General features: G+C 43.0%; 2 protein-coding genes across 8 annotated transcripts in view; one reads left to right on the forward strand and one right to left on the reverse strand.

The window, feature by feature from the left end:
* NCF2 (neutrophil cytosolic factor 2) overlaps positions 1-12,571 on the forward strand; it is a 31,718-nt gene extending 19,147 nt beyond the window's left edge. For all 3 annotated transcript variants that reach the window (XM_023510760.1, XM_023510761.1, XM_023510762.1), the window contains 9 exons: positions 139-182; positions 1,855-1,996; positions 2,230-2,298; positions 3,877-3,949; positions 6,060-6,085; positions 6,478-6,629; positions 6,760-6,871; positions 10,870-11,047; positions 12,026-12,571. In XM_023510760.1, coding sequence (XP_023366528.1) covers positions 139-182; positions 1,855-1,996; positions 2,230-2,298; positions 3,877-3,949; positions 6,060-6,085; positions 6,478-6,629; positions 6,760-6,871; positions 10,870-11,047; positions 12,026-12,138 — 909 coding nt within the window. In that variant the 3' untranslated portion in view covers positions 12,139-12,571. The remainder of the gene's footprint in view (positions 1-138; positions 183-1,854; positions 1,997-2,229; positions 2,299-3,876; positions 3,950-6,059; positions 6,086-6,477; positions 6,630-6,759; positions 6,872-10,869; positions 11,048-12,025) is intronic.
* Positions 12,572-13,358: 787 nt separating this feature from the next.
* SMG7 (SMG7, nonsense mediated mRNA decay factor) overlaps positions 13,359-26,571 on the reverse strand; it is an 80,465-nt gene continuing 67,252 nt past the window's right edge. For 2 of the 5 annotated variants that reach the window (XM_023510763.1, XM_023510765.1), the window contains 10 exons: positions 25,733-26,021; positions 23,382-23,526; positions 22,569-22,945; positions 21,259-21,630; positions 20,332-20,481; positions 18,246-18,326; positions 17,602-17,761; positions 16,674-16,844; positions 16,401-16,546; positions 13,359-15,770 (listed from right to left, as the gene is read on the reverse strand). In XM_023510763.1, the coding sequence (XP_023366531.1) occupies positions 15,657-15,770; positions 16,401-16,546; positions 16,674-16,844; positions 17,602-17,761; positions 18,246-18,326; positions 20,332-20,481; positions 21,259-21,630; positions 22,569-22,945; positions 23,382-23,526; positions 25,733-26,021 (2,005 nt within the window). In that variant the 3' untranslated portion in view covers positions 13,359-15,656. Of the gene's footprint in view, positions 15,771-16,400; positions 16,547-16,673; positions 16,845-17,601; positions 17,762-18,245; positions 18,327-20,331; positions 20,482-21,258; positions 21,631-22,568; positions 22,946-23,381; positions 23,527-25,594; positions 26,022-26,571 lie in introns of all 5 variants that reach the window. The other 3 variants (XM_023510766.1, XM_012802664.2, XM_023510764.1) reach the window with 3 other exon arrangements.

Below are 26,571 nucleotides of genomic sequence, written 5' to 3' on the forward strand. Positions count from 1 at the left end.
AAAAAAAAAAAAAAAAAGAAAGAAATGCGTACTTTGATTTTCTGCTCTGGAAGAGCGCTCAGATTACCACTAAAGCTCTGTTCTCTCTCCCTCCCCTTCCCTCATTGTTCTTCTTCATTTTTCCTCAATGTTCAACAGGCAGCTGAGCCTCCACCCAGACCCAAAACCCCAGAGATCTTCAGGTAAGTTAGAATTAGATCCACATGCAGAATACCCAAACTCCAAGCAGGAATTGACAGCAACAAAGGGCACGAAGAAGATGAAGAGGGAGGCAGGGTCTAAATCTTGTTGCAGTTTTTAGAATGTTAGGCTTCTTCTGTTTCAGGGTTAGAAAGGAATGATGACGTGAGGCTGGGCCTTGGCTGCAGTGGGGCTGACAACTGGAGCCCAGCTGCAGCTACGTGGTGTCCCAGTGTTTTCCCTGGTCCCACAGCCACCACAGAGAGAGGAGTTGTTCCTGGGGACAGCAGTGTCCCAGGGAATATGGTCACCTGGGCAGCCAGGACGCTGACCTAAGGCCGGAAGCCAGTTTTGCAGGGAAGGGAGGCAGCTCTGGAGTCAGGAGTCCGGAATGGCAGCCCCTCTCCTGTGTGGGTGTTTTCCATTCCTTGCTGGCACATGTTTCCGGAAGCAATAAGAAGAAGGACTCAAGAAAAGGAAGTCATGCTTCTGTAAAATGAGAAGCAAAGAGTGGCACAACCTACAGCTTTCTTAAGAACTCCCTGTGAGTGATGAAGCAAGCCCAGCTCCCCCACCCCAAAAGTTTAACAAAAAGTCAAGGAAGTACCAAAGAAACTACCAAAAAAGGGAAGGGGGGGTGGATGAGCCTATTCCTACGTCATTGCTGCTGCTGGAAGAGTCAGTGTTCCCTACAGGAGTGGACAGGATGTTTGGAAATAAATGGGCTGAGGGGAAAGTGACAGAGTGAGGAGTGAATGGAGGGAGCCTGAAACCCGAATTCCTCCAGAGGCCTTAAGGTCAATCTCAGTCACACATTCCAAAGTGGCACCAATCAGACACCCCAGAGCCTGGAAGAGTGAAGGCAGCAGCAGGGCAGCCTTAGGACCCTCTGTGCACCTCCCCATCCAGCCCTGCCACCCTGTCCTTACCCCGTCTGAGGCTCTGTACAGGTCCCCTCTCCTTCTCTCCCCCATCGGCCCCTCTCACTTGGTTGCCCCTGACTTCTACCTTGTGCCACCACCTCCCCACGCCCCACCCCAATCCCCTGACCCTGCCTAGCCCAGACTTGGGAGCTGGCCAAGATGATTCAATTAACAACCTTTCTCCTTAGAAAGGAGGGGAGAGGGGCTGGGCGTGGCGGCTTGTGCCTATAATCCCAGCACTCTGGGAGGCCAAGGCAGGTGGATAGTTTGAGCTCAGGACTTCTAAACCAGCCTGAGCAAGAGCGAGACCTCATCTCTACTAAAAAATAGAAAAAATAACTGGGTGTTGGAGGATCACTTGAGTCCAAGAGACTGAGGTTGCTGTGAGCTGTGACACTACAGCTGTCTACCAAAGGCAAGGAGTGAGACTCTGCCTCAAAAAAAGAAAAAGAAAAAAAGGAAAGAAAGGAGGAGAGGGCCAGGATTGGAAGGTCTGTCATCTAGTGTTGCTCTGGTTTTTGCTGTAGTCCTGTCCCACTGCATGTACGGTCATGGGCATGCTCACACACAGTTTCTTACCTCTCAGGGACCCAGGCAGGAAAGCACCTGGCTCAAGGTCCAATAGGCTGCTGGCTGTGGAGTTAGCGTGAGCCTAGAGCCAAGTCCCTGGCTCTAACTCCCCTATGCTTGTCCTGTGACACTGTGTGGTCCAAGCTAAACAGTGCGCTGGATCGTGTGTCTACCCCTGCAGGGCTCTGGAAGGAGAGGCTCACCGTGTGCTGTTTGGGTTTGTGCCTGAGACCCCAGAGGAGCTTCAGGTCATGCCAGGGAACATTGTCTTTGTGTTGAAGAAAGGCAATGATAACTGGGCCACGGTCATGTTCAACGGGCAGGTATTCAGAGGCTTGGGGGTGGTAGTATGGGCAGGGGATCCCGGCACAGACGGCAGAGCTTTCTGTGGAACGGTATCTGCTGCTGCTACCTTATCTGCAGACCAACCGAGGGCAGCCGAGGGTTTTTTGTCTGTTCGCCATCCCCCCCACGACTCTGGCCCATCTGTGGGCTGTGGGTGCTGAGGGATACATCTTCATTTCCCACTCTCTGACTCTGTGATGTTGCCTTGCAGAAGGGGCTTGTTCCCTGCAACTACCTTGAACCAGTTGAGCTGCGGATCCATCCTCAGCAGCAGCCCCAGGTAACATAGTGCCAAGGCCTGACCCATTTCCTCTTGCTATTTGCAGACCCCTCCCTGGAGGGGAGAAGAGCTGTGTGAAAGAGGCTGCCACGATCACCAAAGGCAGACTCACTAGTCCCGAGCCCACCTTGAGTTGGCACCAGCTGCCCTGAGCTGAACATGGGGATGAGGGAAGAAACCCAGGTGCTAAGTGGAGGCATCTGTTGGTCCCACTGACCTCTGTGACTCCTGCTGGTCAAGAGATGACTTGAGAACCAAGGCCTACAGTACATGAGGGTTGGGTTCTTCCCAGGTGTAACCTCTTCACCTAGAAGAACAGTCAATGTGTTGGCTGGTGCAATGCCATTAAAAATATTAAAATATCAGCTTTAGAGCATTGAATCAAAGGGGGCCTTTGCTAACCTTTGCTTCTACAACTGCTACACCCACCTCGACTTCCCCGCTCCCTTCAAAGCCAGGCCCTTCTCCCAGCCCTACAGAGCTGTCTCTTTTTGGATCTGAGCAGCCCTGTAAGTGACCCAATATTAGAGGAGCCTGTTCCTTTCTAGACTATGTAGACCAGTTGTGAGTGAGCTTGGCCCTCCCTGGTCAGAGTCACCATAAATGCCGTGCAGATCAGAAGTGGAATTTTTCCTTTCTCAGTGCGCTTTGCACTGAGACAAGAGGTCATCCCTACCTGGTCAATCCCATGTCCAGCGGATTTCCAGTATGGCTGAGAGGGAAAAGGGGGCAAGGACCTTTTAGGTGGGGGATAGGATTCTTATTTCTACTGTGATTTTTGTTTTCTCGGGCCAGCCCTGCCTCCTTATTTTTTTTTATTTTCAGAATGTTAAGGGAGACATGTTTTATTTACATACTTTGTTTTCATAGAGGTTGAGTCAAAATTTGAAGTGTGCCCTTCACCCAGACAGTGGGCACTGTACCCAATAGGTGTGACATTACCCCTCCTCTCCTCACTCCTACCTCCACATTGATGTTCTTTTTTTTTTGAGACAGAGTTTCTCTATGCTGCCCTCCGTAAAGGCCTTTGGCGTCACAGCTCACAGCAACCTCCAACTCTTGGGCTTAAGTGATTCGCTTGCCTCAGCCTCCCAAGTAGCTGGGACTACAGGTGCCCACCACAACGCCCATCTATTTTTTGTTGCAGTTGTCATTGTTATTTAGCTGGCCCAGGCCGGGTTGAAACCTGCCAGCCTCGGTATATGTGGCCAATGCCATAACCACTGTGCTTAGGGGCACTGAGCCCCCACATTGATTTTCATTGAGATTTATTTCCAATGTGCACTTAAGTATCGATCAGTTAGTTCAGTATTGAGTACATGTGTTTGTTTCTCCATTCTTGTGATGTTTCATTCAGAAGAATTCCCTGATTGTTATCCAAAAAGCCTGCCACCTCTTTTTAACCAATGTTTTTCCCTAATCTCCTCCAAATGTCACCCCCCTCTAATAAAACTTTTAGGAAGTCATTTGCATCTGGATCATTTCCATGGGGGTCTGTGGGGTCTCTCTCTCCCCTCACCCCTACCTGGGAACTTTGTCTGAGTGAAGGTCCTGACCCTCTCTTCCTGTCACCTGCAGGATGGCTCCCCAGAGCTTGACATCCCAGCTCCTCCCAGTTCTGATGCCCCAGGAAGACCCCAGCTGTCACCAGGTTAGTGGCCCTGGAGGGACACCTGAGGCCTGGGCACAGGGGCACTCCAGGCTGCTTCTTTTTCATTTTCTTTTAGTGAGATAGTCTCACTATGTTGCCCTCAGTAGAGTGCTGTGGCATCACAGCTCACAGCAACCTCTAACTCTTGGACTTAAGCCTTGATTCGCCTTGGCCTCCAGAGTAGCTGGGACTACAGGCAACTGCCACAATGCCCAGCTATTCTTTGGTTGATTCGAACCTGCCAGCTCCAGTGTATGTGGCTGGTGCCCTAGCCACTGAGCTACAGGGGCCAAGCCCAGGTTGCTTCTTGACTGAGAGTTGCTCTCCCAGCCTTCCAGGAAATTCTGGTTTCTTCTTGTCCCTACACTCCACTCAGCTGCTGACCACACGACCCTAGAACCTCCTCTCCTGCACCAACCAGCCACTCCAAACATGCAGTCAGTGCCCTCTTTGGGGTACTCACAGGGCTCTGGTGAAGGCAGCTGGTTTCTGAGGGGCAGTGATTGTCCCGACTCAAGCAGTCGCCAAATCCCTTGATTATTAAGCACCCTCAGCTTCCCAAGTAGCTGGGACTACTAGTTACTCAAGGAAGAAAAGTTGAAATAATTGTGCATGTCTGCCTGTGAGGGCGCAGACTGGGCTCTTTTCAAATGTCTGAGGAGCTGTATCTGGAAAAGACACTGTTCTGCGGTGCCCTGAGGGGCAAAGAACCAGTGGGCAGATGTGAAAGAGAAATTTTCTTTCCCTAAAGATCTCTCATAATGTGGGGAGGACTGTTTGGGAAGTAATAGGCTATCGCTTAAACACTGGTGGAGTTTAAGCAGATTCTGAATGAGCACTTGGTAGAGATGGCTTGAAATAAGTGGTTTGTCCAGATTCTGGATCAATGATTTTCATGCCCACCTGATTATCAGAATCACTTGGAATGCCCCCTCCCCCATTTTTATTCTGAAAAGTGTCAAACCTACAGAAAAGTAGAGTATAATAAATACCATAAGGCCTTTCACCTAAATTCACCAATTGCTAACATTTTGTGCCATCTACTTGCCCTTCCCCTTTCTCGCTCTAGTATTTTCTTGAGCGACTTGAACATGAATTACAGACATATGACACTTCACCCTGCATTTCAGCAAGATCTCCTAAGAATAAACATTTCTTCTGTAACCACAATACAACTGTTATGTCTAAAGCATTTAACATTAATAATAGTACAAAGTATGTGTTCCATATTCAAATTTTTCTAATTGCTCCCCCCTCAAATGTCCTTGATAAATTTTTTCATTTTAATCTTTTTTACGTAGGGGCTCATCGAAGATCACATACAAACACAGGAAGATTTGCATTTTTAGAAATGGACTTCCCCAGTTATTCTAATGATCAGCTATGCTTGAGATTAGTGGTCTTTTCTGATCATGGGCCCCTAAATATCTTTCTGCACACTTCTGCTACTTGTATTTATACTACTATATACTATTATATTAATATATGATGCACTTTAGAAAACATACATAAAAATAAAGGATTGGGTGAAAATAAGTGGTTCTAGTATTTCTTTTGGTGGCTCCCTCGTGTGACTTCTCTGATGTTAAATAAGACTTAAGCTTATTTTCCACATTTGTTACATTCACAGGGTTTCTCTCTAGCATGGAATGCTCTGATGTCAAATAGGACTTAAGCTGTGACCCAACACTCTTATTTATTTTTTGAGGCAGAGTCTCACTTCGTTGCCCTAGGTAGAGGGCCATGGGCATCATCATAGCTCACAGCAACCTCAAACTTCTGGGCTCAAGTGATCCTTCTGCCTCAGCCTCTCAAGTAGCTGGGACTACAGGCATGAGCCACCATGCCTGGCTAGTTTCTGTTTTTAGTAGAGACGGGGTCTTAATCTTGCTCAGGCTCATCTCAAACTCCTGAGCTCAAACTATCCATCTGCCTGGGGGGAAAGTGAGATTTTCCCCCACAGTTTGCTAAGGTTAATAATCAACCCATAGATTGAAAGGTAAGAAGCCAGGTAGCCTGCTGTAAAGGGTTTCGTTCTGTATATGGCAGGGACTGCCCAAGAGTGTTCATTCATTTATCTTTTGCTTTACTCCCTACCTTTTCCATTTAGGTCGGAAACAAAAAGAAGAGCCCAAGGTAACATTTTTTCCTTATGCTGTTACAAGCGGTAGAAGATGAAAGAGCTTGGTCTATCAATTGCCAGTGTGGCTGTCCGGATTACAGGAGTCCGAATGAAGGGTTGAAGCAGTTACCTTACAGGTCATAGGCTAGGGAGCTCCTCAGCAACATCCCCTACCTCCATGCACACACTTCTTGCTAGCCCATGGCTGGTAGGCCAGATCTGGTTTAGTAGGAATTTCTGTCCAAGCAGAAGTTGGGCGAGAGGACCCTGGAAGGCCTTTCAGGCTACTATGAAACCCGTTACTTATTGGCCTCCCCCCACTGCAGAGGGTACTCCCTGTGCCAAAGGATGCTGCTGAGAGAAAGCCTCTGACACTCAGGAGTTCCCTTTGCTTGCTCCCCCTCAGGACGTAAGGCTGAGTGTTCCCATGCCCTATATGCTCAAGGTGCACTACAAGTACACGGTGGTCATGGAGACGCAGCCTGGGCTCTCCTATAGCCAGGTCCGGAATATGGTGTCTAAGAAACTGGAGCTCCTGCCAGAACACACGAAGCTGAGGTGAGCTCCATGCAGGGAGCTGGGGGAGGCACCGTCAGGGACTTTGTGCTGGCATGGAGGACTGGGGAGGAGGGTGGTTTTGTGATGATACCTGTAGTCTGTGACCTGGTTCTTACTCATTATCCCCCAGCTACCGGCCTCAGGACAGCAATGAGCTGGTGCTGCTGTCCGAAGATAACATGAAGGATGCCTGGGGCCAAGTGAAAAACTACTGCCTGACTCTGTGGTGTGAGAACACAGTGGTGAGTGCAGTGAGCCTGGGCATCGAAGGTCATGTTCCCATGGGCCACAATTCAACATTTATCAAGCACCTTCTCTGTGCCACGCTTGGTGTTGGGGACATGGTGGATTACAAGTTACAGGTCTGCCCTTCTCTTACCTGCATCTTCACCCCAGCTGCAGCCGGGAGAGGGTTTCTCACAAGAAAAGAACAGGCCAAGGGAGTCTAGGAGCCCACAGAAAGCCTCCAGACCTCTCTTAATCTTGTATCATTATTAAGCAAGGTTGGAATGAGGTCATAGCTTGAGGCTGAGCTCATGGCCATTCTTCACCTTCTTAAGTTTCCCTGAGAAAGAACACTTGAGGGTGAAAGAAAACAATTTATTTCACAGAGATGATTTGGGTAATGACTTCCTAATAGCAAACATCTACTAAAAACTGCCCATATGCCAGATACTGTGTGCTAAGTAGCTTCTGTGTGCCGATTCTTATCATCACCACAACTCCATGAGGAGGTATTATTATTCCATTTTATAATTTAGGAGACAAGGCCAAGAGAGGTCAAGCCTAGCGGGGCATTGTGGTGGGCACCTGTAGTCCCAGCTATTCGAGAGGCTGAGGCAAGAGGATCAGCTTAAGCCCAAGAGTTTGAGGTTGCTGTGAGCTATAACGCTATAGCACTCAACCCAGTGTGACAAAGTGAAACTCTTGTCTCAAAGAAGAAAAAGAGAGAGGTCAAGTAGCTGGACTGAGATTACACAGGTGGCCAGTAGAGGAGCCAGGATTCAGGCAGACGTTCTCTGATTCCAGAGCCTGCCTATATTCCGAAGGACCTCACCACTCTGACAGTACAAGGCAGTCTATCGTATTAGCCTGAGGCCTAGCCAACAGTTAACTGACTGACCTCAGAGTAAGAATGGGGCAGGGAGGATCAGGAGCACAGTTAAAGGGATGGAAGAGTACCTACAAGGGACCAATCTTGGACTTCATCCCTTCCTCTCTAGAGGAAAAGTTGTCATTTCTTTGGTTAACTCCCCCCCCCCCAATCTGGTCCCTGAAAACCAAACCTATCAACAAACTTTTGCCTTTTTATAATTCACATAAGTAGATTGCACAGCATATTCAGTCTTTGTTTCAATAGAGTCTTCCTTTTGATTGCTAAAAGGTGTTCCATCATATGGATAAGACAGTTTGTCCATCCTCTCGCCTGTTGGTGGACATTTTAGTTGTTTGCATGTGACATTCATTCTATAACAAACATTTGCTAAGTGCCTACTTCTCTGTAGACAGACACAGGAAGTGTAAAAACCTAGTAAGGCCTAGACCCTTATTAGATAAAGGGAAGATATGCTCAAATAGATGATGGTGAAGTGTCGTATTAAGGAAACTCAAGGAGATTCACTAATGGTGTATCATGGAAGCACATGGGAGGGCATCTAATCCAAAACTGCTAGAGAGCAATGCTCAGCGTCAGGGAACAAGCAGCAGTACTCTTTCTGAAGAAAATGCTGCTGAAATCATCTTGAAGCTTAGTCGGAAAACAATAAATAGAAATTAGCAAAGATAAGGAAAGGATGCATTACACAGATGGAGAGAAAACAGGGACCATCACGTCAGCCCTGTGGGTAAAGGGGCTCGGTGTTACTGGACACAAGGGTGAGAATGATGGGAGCAGGGCTGGAAAGCCAACAGGGCTGTTACCATGGAGGGCCTCAGACATCACAGCACTAGAATGTTGGGAAGAGGACAGAGTCAGGTCTTGCTGTGGGTTAATGATCATGGGGTGTGTGTGAAGGCAGGGAACTCAGGCCAGCCAGTGAGCTTCATTAGCTCCCATGGCAGTCCTGGGCTGGGAGAAACCTGTGTTCAGAGTAATGATACCACAGTCTCCAATGCCCACAGCTGTTACCTGGGGCTTCTACGACAGTTTCAGTTCTCTCTCCACTCACCTGTTCTCAGCCTTAGCATTTTTAGGCTGTGGCATTTGCAGTTCTATCAGTGTAGTGTAGGGGTTCTCAACCTTCTTAATGCTGTGACCCTTTAACACAGTTCCTCATGTTGTGGTGGCCCCCAACCATAAAATTATTGGGGGTCAGCACAACACGAGGAACTGTAATTAAAGGGTTACGGCATTAGGAAGGTTGAGAACCACTGGTGTAGGGTATGTAATATTAAACAGTTTACACAGGAATCCTTTAGAGAGCTACTATTTTTCATCTGCAAGTGGGTTTTCAGACAATGGAAACAACTGTGTGGAAAAGCCATTCTAGCCTGTCCAGGCCTGGGGCAGGGGCAGGGGCAGGGGTCAGGTCTGTTAGATAGGGGAAGGGTTTCTTTGGTATGCTCTCACTTAAATCAAAGACAAATGTTTGCTGGAAAAAAAGTAAGAGGGAGAGGAAGGATGAAGGAGGATAGCTGGAGGAGGGCCCTCTATAACCCCCAGTCTGCGGCATTTAAGAGTTCAGAAAATTGCCTTCAAGAAGTTGAGCTACTGGGGTTGAGACACTGATTAGTCTCTGGCTGAGAGAAAAGGCCCAGAGAGTGTGAATGTTTAAAGAGTTAAAAGAGTGTGAACCTTTAAAGTTTGACAGGTCACTATAGGTTTGTCAACTGTCTTCAGACTAACCCCTTCAGCATCTTGAAAGGATTCTGCATAGAAGGGCTTCTGCTCTAAATGTGAACATGTCTTAGAAGTTATTTTAATTAATATTTTCCTTTGGCAAGAGCTTTGATCTAAGCTATTCCCAAACTACCAGCGGTCTTTGGAACTCAATCCAGGCTCAAGTGTTACTGTTGAACACTCTTTACCACTATCCATTACCCTTGGAGGGAGAAAGTCATATTGTTCTCATACTAGACGGAAAATGAACTAACATTTGTTAAGCACCTATTCTGTACAGAACACTTATACTAACCCATATTTATACAACAGAACCTCTGTAAATTGAGGGGTTTGTTACACCCAAGGGACTGTAACAAACTGGTCAACTTAAGTAACTAGGTCTCCTGTACTGATACGTACACGAGGTATATGTCTGGTCTATGAAAACTAGGTCAACTTAGGGAGGTTCTACATGTATACTTAGTACTGTCACAGTAACTGTTCAATAAATACCAACTGTTATCCTATGTCATCTCATTTAATTCTTCTAGCCTCAATCTCAAAGTGAGGAAATTCAAGTTCTCAGGGGGTACACTGCTAGCTCAAGGAACACAGCTGATAAGCGGTGGAGCTGGGATTCAAACCTAGCTCTGTGGACTCCTTAGGGCTATGCCCATCTGACTGTGCTGCCTTCTGAAAAGAGTATATGCCAAGGTTCAACAAACAGCTAGAACTTTTAACACTCAGTACATTTCAGCCTGGCAGCGTTTCTAACATTCATTTGTTAAATACTGATTCACATCTCCAGGAACACCGCTTTCCATTTATGGAGCAAAAATGACCATGATGCGTAAAAAGTCCAAAACCCTATGTGCAAGAAGTGTTACAAAGGAAGTGTGGCCCTGTGCAGTGGTTCTCAAACTTCAGTAACCACCAGAAATAACCTGAGGCCTTAAAATATAAAGTGGCCCCATCCTCAAGGAGTTTCTGACTTAGGTTTGGGATGGAGCTGAAAATCTGCGTTTTGAACAAGTGGCTTTGGTGCTGAGAAAAGGGTGTTAGGTCCAGTGCTAAGATGGAAACTCAGCACTGGGCTCTGTCACTTACGATTCCACCCGTTTCCCCATCTGGAAAAAAAAAAAAAAGATTAGCCTATTCTGCCTTTCTCAGGCTTATTGTAAATTTTCAGTAAGCTATTTTAAGACAATAGATGGTTCTACAGACCTTTTGGTTTCCTTTATTACTTGACCATCCAGTATTCCAAAAGGATACATCAGCTCTACACTAAGCCCTGATGACAAACCTGCCTTTGAGTTTGTCTCCTAAGTTCAACTAGGACACTTCACTGGCTCCTTTAGTGATGTTCAATATCCACTGGCCAGGAAATTAGGAAAATTAACAAGCCCTTTGTTATTTCAGGGTGACCAAGGCTTTCCAGATGAACCCAAGGAAAGTGAAAAATGTGATGCTAAAAACCATCCGACAGAACTTCAGCTTAAGGAAAGGAGCCAAGTGGTAGCTCTCTTCAGTTACAAGGCTACGCAACCAGAGGACCTGGACTTTGTGGAAGGGGATATAATCCTCGTGCTATCAAAGGGTAAGTGCTGCTCCAAGATTATGTAAACTAATTGACATGTTAGCTGAAACAAGGTCAAGGGCAGAGAGAAGCCTTCAGTAACATACAAACCAAACTTCAGCCAGTGGTTTCAATCTCCTGCTGTTTAGCTGGAACTAAACTGAGTGTTTGGCCTTTCCCTATCTGTTCCTCTGATGGGCAAGGAAGCAAATAGCCTGAGATAACACCTTGATTACTACCGATGGATGTTTTAGAACTCATGGATCCTTATTCCCAGAGTTAACAAATTTGCTGGGATAATTTCACGTTTGTACCAATCCATATGATGCGTGAACCACTGTTCTTAGGGTTGATGCACAAACTATTAATCTCTCTGGGTCTCCTTTTCCTTGAGTAAAATACAGCTAATATCCATTACTGACTTATTATGATGTACTGTTAGATTCGACAGTACATTTTATTAAAGGTTCAACATAGGAGCTATTAAAATCTTTATATTTTTACAAACATGTACTAAACCCATTGCTAGTTCTCTCAACTCTTTAATCACTGAATGGTGAATTTTTATTTTTAATAAAAAGAAAAATACAAACCTAGCTCCATGGACTCCTTAGGGCTATGTCCATCTGACTGTGCTGCCTTCTGATAGAGGATATGCCAAGATTTAACCAAAAGCATGTTTTTTTCTGTTTTCTCAAAACAGAGTCCCAACAAAGCTTAAACACAATCCTCTTTCTTAAAAACTACACCTACGGATTTATTATTCAAATTTATTATTTTTTACCTTATTTCTCTGTTAACTTCTTGAAAAATATAATTCATTCTTCTGCAGTTTACTCCTTCATTATTCGAAGTCAGAAATCAGTGATAAGATGGTTATTAATAAAGCCTGTGTCCAATACTTTGTTTCTCCCATTATCACAATGGGAGGTGTGGAGGTTGACTGACAAAAGGTCAATCCTGGTCTTAGAAATCATTGTGTATCTTTCCTTTTATCAGTGAATGAAGAGTGGCTGGAAGGGGAATGTGAAGGGAAGGTTGGCATCTTCCCCAAAGCTTTTGTTGAAGAATGTGCAACTACAGATGTGAAAAGCACTCCTAGAGAAGTCTAGGACGTTTCACAACCTACTAAGTCAAACACAAGGAAGCCTTTGTTTGCATGATTTAGCAGGCCTCTGCTGTAGACTGTACTGGGGACATTACAGTTTGAGAGCGTTAACCTAAATTTTTTCTGTTAACAATTATCTATTAGGCATTTATGTGAGTACCCAGGATGATGATTGTCTGGGGCACAGGGGGTGGGGAAGTTATGGGGAGGAGTGGAAGTAAGTGTCTGAGGGGGTCTTATAGGGTGCTGATAATCTGTTTCTTGCTCTGAGTGCCAGCTACCCAGATGCATTCACATTGTAAAAATTCACCAAGCTGTCTACCTTTGAATGATGCATTTCTCTGTATGTATGATACCTCAATAACAAAAAAAAACTTAATTTCAGGGCAGCACCTGTGGCTCAGTGAGTGGGGCGCCAGCCCTGGCCAAACTGCAACAAGAACAAAAAAATAGCTGGGCATTGTGGCAGGCTCCTGTAGTCCCAGCTACTTGGGAGCCTGAGGCAAGAGAATCACCTAAGCCCAAGAGCTGGAGGTTGCTGTGAGCTGTGATGCCATAGCACTCTACCAAAGGCAACAAAGTAAGACTTGTCTCTTAAAAAAAACCCAAAAAACAAAACACAAAAGAAAAAAACTTAATCTTACAAAACCAAAACAAGACACCAAAAGTCCAGGCCCAAGGGCCATGTATAAACACTCCGGTTCCTGCACCACACTATCATAGACTCTAACATATATGCAGAGTCTCCAGTGGTAGCTTGGTGGGCCTTCAATATAAACTATAAAGGCAGATCTCCTGCCTTAGCCTCCCAAGTAGTTGGGACAATAGGCACCCACCACCATGCCCAGCTAATATTTTCTATTTTTGGTAGAGATGGGGGTCTCACTGTTGCTCAGGCTGCTCTTCAATTCCTGAGCTCTAACAATCTTCCCACTATGCCCTACCAGACAGCTAGGATCATGGGAATGAGCCACTTGCACCCAGCTTCTTTATTAAATAAAATAATTTTGATAATCAGTTTCTTTCTCTTCATCCTTTTCCATAATAATTCATTGGTTTGGAATGCTAATAAAAGCAAAAATAACCCTAAAACACATTCAGGTTCTGATCATCTTTGCTTTTCCCTGGACAACTTGTGAGTAGTTGATATTCTTGCCCTTAAGATGTATTTTCTTCAGTATTGTTATCTTTTAGGACAGTAAATAAACAACCTATACACAGATCTGGTTGGAGAGAACATGGTTTAATTAAAGGCAAAGCTGATTTCAGCAGCTGCAGGTCTTGCACAGACAGACAAAAAAAAAAAAAAAAAAAAAAAAAAACCCCAACAAAAACAAAAAAAAACCCCAGAAAACAAAACAAAACAAAACAAAAAACCACAAAAGAAAGTTTGCTACACAAAACCAGCTTCTGGTGATGATTCTCCTCCCCATCCTCATTACTCCACAGTGAGGATGATAAGGCGAGGAACCCCGCCCCAAAGGTCAGAAAACATTCTCAACACCAAATTCTCATGCAGAATGGGGCTTCACATGGGAACTGGGTACTACTGGGAGTGAGATGGTAAAACTGGTTAGCTTGTCTAGGGTGCAAGAATCAGTGACAGTTCAAACACTGGAATGTTGCAGCTGCCTGAATGCAGAGCTCAAACACACAAACTGGGTAAAGGCAGTAGGGAAAGAGGCCTGGGAGGGGTGGAAGAGGAGAAAGGTGGACACTGGGAAGGGGCAGGAGAGAAGCACAAAGGGTTTCATATTGCCACTGGGTTGGGGGCTTCACCCTTTCAGACCTCAAAAAAATAGAACAAAAACAAAAACCCAAACACCATGTCAAACTAAAAGAGCAATAATGTAAGCATACGGGGGCTCCAACCACTCTCTCTGAAGAGCAATGAGCATTATCTCACCCCTTTAAACTGCTGGGGTTGTCCAAACTCCAGGGGCAACTGGGGCTCCTGGATGTGCTTTGCTCTGCAGCTGTTTTCCAGCTCTTAAGTTCCACACTAACTCCACACACTCAGACACACAACCCCTCCCCTCTGGGAGAGCAGATGGGCATGTGTGTGCACACAAACACGCTCAGACATACAAAGGAGGTCTCTCCCAGAAAATAAACCCTACCACTAGCACGGCAATTGGACATTGAGATTGTTTCCATAATTTCCCCTTAAAACATTACTTTTCCAGGAAATGACTGTCCTTCTGTTTCTAGACAAGAACATTTTCAGTCCTCTTTCCTCCTAATAAATATCAAATAAAAAGTTTCTTTTCCTTTCTTTTGCCTTTTCCAAAATGGACTTGGTTCTGTTTTCTTCTGCGCATGCTGTGCACGTGTCCGTGTTGCCTTGAGTTGCACTCTGAAAGTGGAGCTGGGAGACTGCAGCTGGGCAAGGCCTGGCCCCTCGGTGGGCTGTGCAGACGCTGCTGCTTCCTTCCTCTTCAGACTGTCTTTGGGGCCCCAACTGCTGGGCCCCATGCTGTTGCTTCTTGGTGAGATGTTGCACACATTAGGAATAAAAACAAGTTACTAGCATACAGCATAGGGTAATAAAGGGATGGAGACAAAGCAGGTGGGTGGTAAGTAGAAGGGGGCACAAAAACCAACCAAACAAAAATAACCACACTGAAAGCTTCTACCCACTATAACACGTCAGGCCATGAATGGACCAGCCTGCCTTCTGTGAGACTGCTTGCTATGCTACTGTAAAATGTACAGGAATCAAAAACGTAATTTGAAATCCTACAGCAGTCACCTGCTAGTCCAGCCCAGCACCACCACCCACACTGCATCCTTGATTAGGGCTCGAGCACCTACAGAGTGAAGGACATTTCCTGCTGGAGTCTCCAGGCCAGAGGAGGGCCTACCAGAACCTTCTGTGAGGCCTTGAACTCTCCCTTATGCCTCTGGCTGAGGAGGTCGATTCCCTATCCTGTCACCATCAGCCTCTCTTGCAGGAGCAGTGAACAGGGCTTTCCTTGCTACACACTGACTAGAAGCACACCTGTGTATGGAAGAATTCAGTGTGATATTTTACTACTGAGAGTAATAACAATAATAAAAGATGTTTAGGAATAATTTCAACTACATTCTCAGTCAGCAAAGCAATCATTAATGGATTCCTATTTTATTCCCCAAAGAGGAAAAAAGGACTGAGAAGTTCCCATTGGCTTCTCCCATCTGCCTTCCCTTCTCAGCTTTCACTTCCCATGTGACTGGGGACATGCACGATGGAGAAGGTGAGAGGTGGTGATATCAAGTAACTGAGTGAGATAAACAGCAGTTCCTCTCTCTCTCTCCCTCCGAAGGCCCTGGGGGGAACGGAGAGTTCCTGATGGATTTTTCTTTTTGTTGCACTGCGAACATTTCGTGCACACTCAGCGGGCTGGTGGAACACTTACACCCTCTTGACAGCAAGAAACAGAAAAGAGGGCTGCCACCTGCAGGGGACTGTGTGGGCCAGTCCTGCAAACCCAACATGCCATGGTTTATGGAGCCTTCATTCCCAGGGTTGCCATTTTGGCCTCAGTGTGGAGGGTTCATGGTGCCTTGTCCCCGCTGCTGTTTCTGCTTCTGCTGCATTAATAGCTGCTCCAGAGCGGAAGGTCCAGGACGCATCATGGAACTGGACCAGATAGACTGAAAAACAGCCCAGATCTTGTCAGCAGAGGTCAAATGCCTGGTTGTCTGAAAGGGATTTGTTTTTCAATCCCAGCCAAATATAAAGGCATGTATGTCCTAAGAGCCTCACCCCGACCCCTAAAAAAAGCCAGCTATTAGAAAAAGTCATGAGACTCTCCAGACTAGATAGTTCCCATTATTTTAAACCAGAAAAGGTAAAATGACATTTTATATGAAATCTTTTTGCTAAAACTCAGCTGTATGTGACACCATAAGGTATTTACTATAAAGGTTTTTAGGTACAGAACATTTCTGAAATTAGATATTCTTTTCACTTGGTCAAAAAAGGGTTAAATCAAATACTCTCAGATGAATCATAATTTTCTTAACCTTAGAATGAAACTAAGACTTTTATGTTTCTGTCCTTCTGAAGATGCTTCTTTATCACTAGTGAATTCACAAATTAAAAATAAAATTCCCATTAAGAAATCTGTAAGGCAGACTGTGTTTCTTAGACTTTGCTATATATGTACAATGCATCAGTCAATGCGAAGGGCCTTAGAAATAAGCCTAGCTCTTTATGTGAATAAAAGCAGAGACATGTTTCCTGCAAAAATCTTGTGGTTCTTGTTCCTGAAATCTACTCACCTTTAGGCTTTCCATGAGGACAGCAGAGGAATCCTCCATGGAGGGGCCATGGCCTGTCCAGGTGCCACTTGGAGTGCTGGCCTGATGCCAACTGCTCTCTGAGGATGTTGTTGCTGAGAGATAATCAATGCCAAACCCACCCATGGCTAAGGGAAGAAGAGAGATTAAAAAGAACTTAAAACGATATTCTTCTATCACTGTTAAGTACCAAACCCTGGAAAGGGATGGAGTAAGTTCTTTCACTTTTGATAGGAAATGAAACCTAGATCTCACCTGGCTTATCAGTTTTCCACCGATCTGCAATCCTCCTATCCCTGTTATCTGGAGTCCCAATGGGTCCAAAATTTGAGAATGAAACAGAATTATGGTTGTGTGTTGGAGGAGAGCTGGGCAGGCTGCTTGGGTTAGAGGAATGAGGAGACTGGCTGGCTGGTGTTGAATGATCTATTAAATAACAGCAACACAGGACATTAAACATATGTTTCACAAACATAAAAGAACTAGTTTCCTTTAGATTAGATCACTTAAATTCTCCTAAAAATAACTTCACAGGTCTTTGGACAAAAGGCAAAACAAGGGCCCCAAAGAGATTCTGACCACATTCACTAATTTGCCTTACTACACATATTCGAGGCATATTCTTTGCCTTAAAAAAGCAAATGAAACAGTAGAAAATTTTGTTAAAAGAATGCACTATTCTAGCATGCTTGTTTCAGGTAAGTATTTACTGGTCTTTTCTATCAAAAATAGACTTTCCTAACCTTAAGAATTACTCTTAAATCAGACTCACTTAAAAAGCCTTATTTTAAAAACCAAAAGCCGGGTGTAGCAGCATGCACTGGTATTCCCAGCTACTCAGAAGGCTGGGCAACACAGCGAGATCTCAAAAAAAAAAAGGGGCAACTTATCCTGCACAGAATGCCCATCTACAAACAAAACAAAAAAACAGCTGGGAACCGTAAGATGAACCCCTGTTTTTTCCCCTTATAACTCAGTTGGTTACTGAGGATGTAAAAAGCTTTTCTAGTGGCGTTTGTTACACGAACCAGCTCATCAGGCTTTTTTCCTATTTTCTTTCAGAAGTTACTTAAAAATAAAAAAAAAACAAAACCTAATATATTAATAATTATAAAATCTCACTTAACTTTTAATGTGAATACATAGGAAATGCAAAATCTACAATTTAAAGCCTAGTTAATACCTGAACTGGCAGGAAGTGATGGAGACCAGGGAGTCCCTTCAAAAAGGGAATACAGAGATGTTTCTTGGGGCGCCAGTGAGGGACTGAGTTCTGCTTTGGAGCTGGTTGTCAGGTTTTTCCCATACACCTCATTGAACATGCTGTTATTTGGGTATCTTTCCTGAAAGACATAACAGTCAAGTTACAACCTCAGTTGAAGGAGAGAAACTTAAGAAAATACGTCGTCATATTCACAGATGCTTGAAACACCTTAAGCTTTTCTTACCAAAAGAAACTTTGGGGGGCTTTCTTTTTGTTTCTTTTAATTTTCCAGTCAAATTTATTTTCCCCTTTGCTTTCTCTCACCCTTTATTTGTTCTATGTAAACCACCTGGGGTCAAAAAATGTGACTAGTTTATTTGGCTGAACAACAAACAGAGCCCTAAGAATTTCAATATTAATGAGAAGTTAAAGGGTTTAAACTCAAACCCTTTGAGTACAAGTCACTAGTCTGCCCTAATCAGAGACAAATGAGATCAAATAAAATATCTGGAGACCAGTATTTGGTCACCAACATAAGGAATAGAAAAGAAAGAAGAAAAATAGACATAGTAAAATAGTATGGAAAAAAAAGTATTGGCTGACACTAAAAGCTGTTTACCTACCTGATTGAGAGAGAATCCGGTGAGGGACAGGAAAGAGGATGAATGGGACATGAGCTCTGAGGGCTTCTCCAATAAGGATTTCTTCACAGTCCCAGAAAAAAAGGTAAGCAAGTTATGTCTTCCGTTTCTTAATAGTAAATCTTAAGATACTATAGAACCAAAGTAAACGATGATCATTTAAGCATGCTTATACCTGCCTGTCGTGTGCCAAGAATGAAACTCCAAAGATGTGAATTCAAATTTGTTAATAACAAGACACCAACTAAGTGCCAGTTGCCACAGATAAGCCCAACAGAACCCTCCTTTATCAGCGTATCTAATCTAGCAGAGATTAAATTCTGGCAGAGACCAGACCAGGAAAACAGCAGTTCTGAGTGTTTACTAGGCATCAATCTTAGGACTCCCCTTGTCAATAGTTGCATTTGAAATAATCTCAAAACAAAATGCTGAACTGTCCTAGTACTGCCCCTCATACTCCAACTTTTAAAATATTAACACTTGTGACGTTAATAAAGTCTTTTAAATCCATCTGACAAATGGTTTTGTTAATGTTTCCTAAGCAGCTCTGTTTAGTATACATATTTTAAAATAGTTGCTAAGAGTTAAGCTTACATTTACTTGCCCTACGAAAGTTAACAGAAAAAAAAGATGACAAATCTCTAATGCTATCATCGAGTAGTTGGTTAAACATGTATTAAACACGTACTACGTGCAAGGCACTTTCACACACATATTACTAACAATGCCAAATACTAGAAGGGTTATAGTCAAGGTTTGATGTTGCTTTGTATTGTGGTTTCTTTGAATATGCAATCCCCCAAAAGAAAGAAAAAAGAAAAATAGACAGAAAAAAACTCCTACTTGTCCCACCATCAGATCCATTTCCTACAGAAGGGGCAGGAGCAAAAGGAACTAAGGGATTGGGAAACAAGTGGACAGAGAAGCACCATCCTCTTGTCTCTCAAGCCACTCCAGCAGAAGAGCAATGGGAAAGGCAAATGTGCACAGTGACAGCACGGCAGCCAGGCTGCCACAGCCTCTGCTCTCAGCCGTGGCACTATTACCATTTACGGTTCCAGGGCTCTTTTATTGCTGTTAACTTGATAGGAGGCCTCTATTGCACCCACCTATGCAAATTCTTAAGGGAACTTCAAGTGCCAGGGATGGCAGCTACTGTCCTGTTTTTATTTCTCCTGATAGTAAAATTAATGCATTTTATTCTTACAAATGTTTTCTTCCCCCATGTTTATGGGAAAAAAGCAGCAAGAAAGCAAAATGTGTACCTTTTTATGTTTTATTAAGATATAACGAAGAGAAGAGGAAAAGAGCCCTCACTGCATGTATGTTCCTTCCTATCTTCTATTCTCTCTACTCTTAGTAACATACAACAGAAACATGGACAAGTGTAAAAATAACATTCTTTAAAATGCAACCTAGGTTCTAGAAGATTATTTTTGTAAAGATATCACTAAACAATTCTTAGATTTTATTTGTTAAACTAGTTATTTATCTTCATATTCACTAATTTATGGCATTACAACAATGATTATAAATAGAATCCTCTTCACTTTACTCATTCTATCTATTAATCCAATTTGGAATTTAGACCAAGGCTCTTTCTGGGTTCAGTTAACCAACCAGAAAAGAGTCACATACTATAAAATAATGTTAGTAAGAAAACCTACAACATACTGTATTTTCTTTCCTATTTTCGCCACATAGGAGAAATCTCACTGTTCCTGAGCAAGATTAAATGACATTTGAAATTTCTGGACCTAAATGAAAAGTGAGTTAATTGGCTAACATCACACCCTGTAGGTGACCAGCCCTGCAGGACACTTTTTGGATAACACATGTTAATACCATGGTACGTCTCTACAATTTGGGGAACTATGTGTACAAAGTAAGAAATGTTTTGCCATGTTCTACTACCATTGTACAGTTAGTTTAGGCAATCAGAAAATAAGTTTTATACTTCTGTAAAGAATGAAAGTCCCAGGGAGGAAATCACCTATTCTAATTACTATAAAACCTCAGGAAAGAAGCTGGAGTTAGAGTAAGATGCAGAATTATGTCAAATACATACAAAGAGGCTTCGTCCAGGAAGAGAGGCGAGAGGCCCCAGCAGAGCTGGGTAAAGATCAGGAGGGTTAGAAAAAATCAGCTCTTCCTCTTCCTCCAAGGCAGCCAGACTCTTTAACAGGTCCGGAGGAAGCAGAGGGGAGCTCTTGGGGTCCTAGTGACAGAAAGGATCACAGTGAGATGCAATAAGGGATGACAAAAGCACAAAGGAGTAAGTGGCCTGATTAGGTGAATGAAGCAACTAAAGTTAAGAGGAGAGTGAAACAGCATTATGCAAAGAGGAAGGAAAGGGCTCTGAAATGCAAGGGCAAAGTGACACAAGGACAGTGAAGATCAAGACAACAGAAAGGAAGCAAAAATACTAACAAAGAGTGGACATAAAAGGTTAATAGTGTGGCTAATGAGTAAAACAATATGATGGAACAAAGTGGTTAGCATATCTTGCGCTAATAAAGAGAAACAGCACTTAAAAAAGTTAAAAGCACACCTGTTTCCCATCAACAAAATGTGTAAGGAAAGGGACCTCAACTGTCCAAGAAAACTGGCTGACTTTGTTCCTATCAGAAACTTTGCTGCAATTTATCTAAGTACTTAGTAAGCCTATTTTTAAACTTAGATGATACAGCCCAACTGAGAGGAGCGCTTTGCCTCAGAATTCTCTGACATGCTGGGTTAGGGATTTCTGTATATGATTTCTCTGCCAGACCATCACAGTCCAAAATCAGTTACAGAATTCTTCAGCTCCTCAAACTAAAACATACTGTACAATTCAGAAGAGGAGACCGAGAGCTGCACCAATCACTCAGTAGCATTCAGTAGTACTAATGAATGTAACAGCAACCTTTACAAATAACATCTATTCGAGAGATGAAAAAGACATGCAATCCCAGACCCACCTTCAAAATGCCTGGTGACAGGAAAAAACACATACCTCAAATGGCATCCTGGGCATAGGCTCCTGCTCTGGACGGAAGACTCCTGGTGACCGTTTGCCCCTGCGGTCAATATTTGCTTGCTGTGCCATTACAGCTCTGTTATCAGCCATGCTGTAGGAAGAATCCCAGTAGAATTCTGGGACCTTGACTTCTGAGGGATTATGGTTATATGGCTCCATCGGAAAAGGCTTCATTTTTTTCTCTAAAGGCTGCTGCTGCATTACAGGAGGTTGCAATGACGGCTCAAACAGTTTTATGGGGTCTTGGGTCTGAAGGTAGTAGGGCTGTTTCACAGGCATAATTTTCCCTAAAGGGCCTTGAACCTGAGGGGGATTCCACAGCTGTTTGGAGGCATCTGCCTGTTGATACTAAAAAAAAGAGGTACTTGTCATCAAGATGAGGATAAAAAATGCAACGGTACTTATAATCAATATTTAAGAATGTCAGAATGAACTAGAGGTATTTTCCAGCTAAAAAATCTCTAGGAAATGCAGCAGTTTTCTTTTCCTTTTGAGTTTTTCAATATACAGAGCTATCTGGGACTGGATTGTGGCCACTCACTCCACTCACGTTCTTTTTATTTATTTAATTATTTTTGAAAGTCTTATTGTGTGGTGTCATAGCTCACAGCAACCTCAGACTCTTGGGCTCAAGTGATCCTCTCTCTTGCCCCAGCCTCCTAAGTAGCTGAGACTACGGGTGCCCACCACAAGACCTGTCTATTTTTAGAGACAAGGTCTTGCTCTTGCTCAAGCTGGTCTGGAACTCTTGAGCCCAGGCAATCCACCCACCTGAGCCTTCCTGAGTGCTAGGATTACATGTGTGAGCCACTGCACCTGACCCTCACTCACATTCTCTTACAATTCAATTATTTAAGAGATTTAATGAATGAATATATGAATGAATAAAATACATGTGTATATGCATGTGTGTTTCCCCTTTTCTGCTTCAAGTGCTTTGGAGCTGACAACATTTAAAATTGGTGTCACATCTATCTTAGTATATTGTCAAGATTATAATTGTATTTCCCTTCTGCAGTTTGTATTAAAATAGGAGAGGATAATGTGCTGAAAATCTTTTCATAGTAGCAGCAAAGAATGGCAATTAAGATCTAATATATTACTTTCTTCAAAAGAAGGGAAATATCTGAACTTTCCGAACAGTACAACAATATTTCTGTATTCCTGTAATCATTACAAGTCTAAGCAAGAAGTATCTTAAAGCTTAATCAGTAACTAGCCAAACATTGAATCATTTCAATGTTTCCCCTTATTTCAGCTGAACAGTATACATAGCTATAACTTACCTGCTGGAATCCAGAGTGGTGAGGCGGGCTTTTCCCCAAAGCCGACACGGCTTTTGTAGGGGATTGTTGCTGAGCTAGAGCTTGAACCTGCAACTGGCTTGTGGACTGTGCTGTTGGCTGAGCTGGTAAAGATGTAAGGGGTTGGGAAGGTGGCTGTGATTGTTGAGGTCCCTGGTTCATTGGCCCTGGTCCAGAGGGCCGTTGCTGGCTGTAAGGAATGTGGGACTGTTTCCCAGCTTGCACCTGGTTTCCTGCTGGAGAGTGAGCTGTAGGCTGAAGAAAGGTTCCTGGGACAGAAACACCAGCTGGGAAGGTGTAACCTGAGCCCACAGAGAATGCCACAGGAGGGGGGATAACATATGTTGGGGGCGGGAACCCTTTAAAATAGAAGAACACAGCTTTAGTTCTAAAGAAACTTAGCAAGAGAAAGGCAAAAAAGTCAACTTTTTTTGAGGAGAGTATCTTCTACCACATTATAAAAGAAATCAGCCACATTATCAATCTTTAACTTGATTTTTACAACTAAATATAGACCTATTGGTTACTTTTCTTCTACCCATTACGAATAATCAGAGTATTCGAAAGATGGCATCTTATGTTTAATGACAGGAATTCCTTCCTGGTAACAAACATGCTCTTGCATGTATACTACAGAGAAATGGCTCAAAAATAATGTTACATTAGGGAAAACAGAACTTCTTTCTACCTTCTAACATGATGATTCACTCCAATGGAATATAAATTAATCAGTGAGTAAACAGAAATTTCTGAAAGATGGGATTAAGCACAAGAAATTACAAAACATATATTTACCTGGCCGGCTGGGAAGAGGAGGGAAGGCGCCAGGGTGATGAATGGGGATGAACTGGGAGTTGTTTGCTTGACTTGGGGTCTGAGTTACAGGTGTTTTCCTGGCTTCAGACACTGGAGTCTTTCTTAGTTCTGTCTGGGATTTTACCTATGACCAATAGAAGCAAAACTGTAATAACCCAAAACTCAAGCATGTCAGAAAGAAGCACCTTCTCCTAAGGAAAGTGTTTAAAGCCTCATTATGTCAAAAAGTATATAATGAAGACATTTAAATTCACCTAAGGTAAAAATGGAAAAACCAAAACAAATTAATAGCCAATTAAAAGATATAAGGGCTTAAGTTTATTAATATAATTTTTTGCTTTTACATGACCACAAAAATACCAAATATAAAAAGGACCTTAGAGCCCGTTTGTTTTACAAATGAGATGACCAATGCCAAGTTAAAAAACCTATCCATGATCTTAAGCTGCCCAGGGCCCTTTACATTCTCTAATTCATTTAATAGAATACATGAATTACAAATTCATAATGACTATTAATCCATAGGTAAGATACTTTGGTTCTTGGTTTAATTTCACCTGGGCAGCCTTAAGTGTACCCACTCAAGGTTCAGTGCCTGTAGCTCAAGCAGCTAGGGTGCCAGCCACATACACTGGAGCTGGTGGATTTGAATCCAGCCCAGGCCCACCAAACAACAATGACAACTACAACCAAAAATAGTCGGACATTCTGGCAGGCACCTGTAGTCCCAGCTACTTGGGAGGCTGAGGCAAGAGAATCACTTAAGCCCAAGAGTTGGAAGTTGCTGTTGAGCTGTGATAGCACGGCACTCTACCCAGGGCAACAGTTTGAGACTGTCTCAAAAAAAAAGTATACCCAGCACCCACGCTCCATCAGCAACTTTACAATCCTTCAGAATAAATAAGGATAACTTTCAACAGTAAAGAACAGGCCCTGAAACCCTAAACATAAAGCCAAGGAGAAGCAGATGCCATATGTACTGCTCAAGGTTGAGCGCAATGAGAGAAAATAAGTAGTATTTACAGAAAATTGGGGATGAGATACAAAGTATGGTAATGTATTGACTATTATCAGGCTTTAATTAGCCATAGGCAATCTGAGATGGATGAGGGACCATAAACATTTTACTTTTAGTCTAGACCTTAGTTAGAGGCAGTTACAGGGAATGAAGGCAGGACAGGCAAGAAATGCTGGACTCTATCCCTAAAACACTGATCCTTTGGCTTTCTAGTTCATTTGGGTTTATTTCTTCCTTTTCCCCAGCACCTCTCTCTCTTTTCTTTTTTCTTAATTCCCCTCATGTTTTTCTAATTTTCTCTCTACTATTAATCTTGAAATTGAAACTATTATTTTCCCCCTTTCTCAAAAAAAAAATACTATTGATATCAGAGAAATACACAGAAGGTACTGTTTGTCTGTAAGCAGCCTTCAACAACATAAGGTTTCTCATGGAAACATGTAAACAAATCATATGGCCGCTTAAGTATTTATTTACACATTAATGATATTAACAAAACCAGCACAGAGTAAAGACCCTTTACTGTTTATAAGAAATCATCTGTATTTCTCTGGAAAGCTCTTTAAAAAAAACCAAAGTCATAAGTAACTAATCAGTGTTCATCTTTTTCCAGCAAGAGGCCTGGGTTCTTGCTTTACAAATTCCCATGAGCAGGACACTATTAAAAGTGATATAATGCCACTAGCTGGGACAGGTATAAATGTTAAGGAAAAGAGCCTCATCTTTTTGCAAGAAAATATTTTATTTTGTACAGTGAATCAAAAAAACCCCACAAAGCTGTAAAGCCTCAATGCACTGCTCTTGGTTCTATTAGATCTACAAAAAACTCCAAATCTCCACTATAACATTAACATGGTAATTACACCTTCCAAAGAAAATATAATTCTGTGTAGCACTGATGATTCTATAACAGGTTATTTCAAATCACTTAAACTGAAGGACTGACAAAAGTGTCAAATCACACTGAGTTTTTTTTCACTTACATTATAATTCCCAAGAATTGATAACGTGACCACCTATCAAAGCTCTTTACATAACCTTACTATGCATTAGAAGAATGCATTTAAACTCCCAGGATAACCAATTCTCAAGGCTTTAGAACAAAATGAAAAAAAAAATCTTGCCTTTTATGTGAGCCTTCCTCTACCTGCTTTATAGTTCAAATACAGCTTACCTGCACTGCCACATTCTGCTTTCCTGTTTCCTGTAACTTTTCTAAGGTGCATTTCTTGGTTTCAGTTTTCCTCTTGTTGTTGTCCTTCTTTCCATCATTCTTAGTTATAGTTATTCCTTTGCTATAGTCCCTTCTCACCTCTTTGGGAGGAAAACTTCTTCCTTGGTCTCTGTTCACTTCTCGTGGCTTAATGTTCTCTTTGAAGGTAACCACTGGCTTCTCTCCTGGGTCACAGTTGTTGCTTAGATTTCGGCCTGTAGACAGCACTGATTTCAGTCCTGGGCTCCCATCTGCAGCCAGTGACTCTATCACAGACGTTTCTTGCAGTATGAGGTTCTCTTTGGCTTCACTGGGATCTTCCAGTATTAACTCTGGGATTTCTGTGATAAACAACAATTTCCCTACCTCATTTTCACACTGAATCAGCCTAAAAAAGTAAAAATAAATCCACATATGAAAAACATTGCCCTAAAAAAAATAACAACTGAACTGTGTATGGATCCAACACTCAATATATTTCTAGCACTAAAACTATGGAAACTAGCAGGATAAACAATGGGGATAGCACAAATAGTCAGAAACTCAAGTTTCACTATCAGACTTATCACCACAACATATAACCTTGCCATTTCAATGTTTGCTAATCATTACATTTCCTAAATATGTTTTAAATATGAGACCCTAGGCCCTCCAGGTGCGGTGGATCACACCTGTAATCCCAGCACTGTGGGAGGTTGAGGAGGGAGAATTGCTTGAGTTCCGGAGTTCAAGACTCACCTGAGCCAAGAGTGAGACCCTGACTCATTAAAAAAAAAAAAAAAACCCAGTTGGGTGCCACGGCAAGAACTATAATCCCAGCAACTTCTGGAGGGGTGAGGCAGCAGATGCCCATAGCCCAAGTCTGAGGTTGTAGTGAGTTATGATGCCATTGCACGCAGCTCAGGGAATAGGATAGGACTACGTTTCAACAACAACTA

This window comes from Otolemur garnettii, unplaced genomic scaffold (genome assembly GCF_000181295.1).
Source record: "Otolemur garnettii isolate 467f Iridium unplaced genomic scaffold, OtoGar3 scaffold00016, whole genome shotgun sequence".
NCBI lineage: Eukaryota > Metazoa > Chordata > Mammalia > Primates > Galagidae > Otolemur > Otolemur garnettii.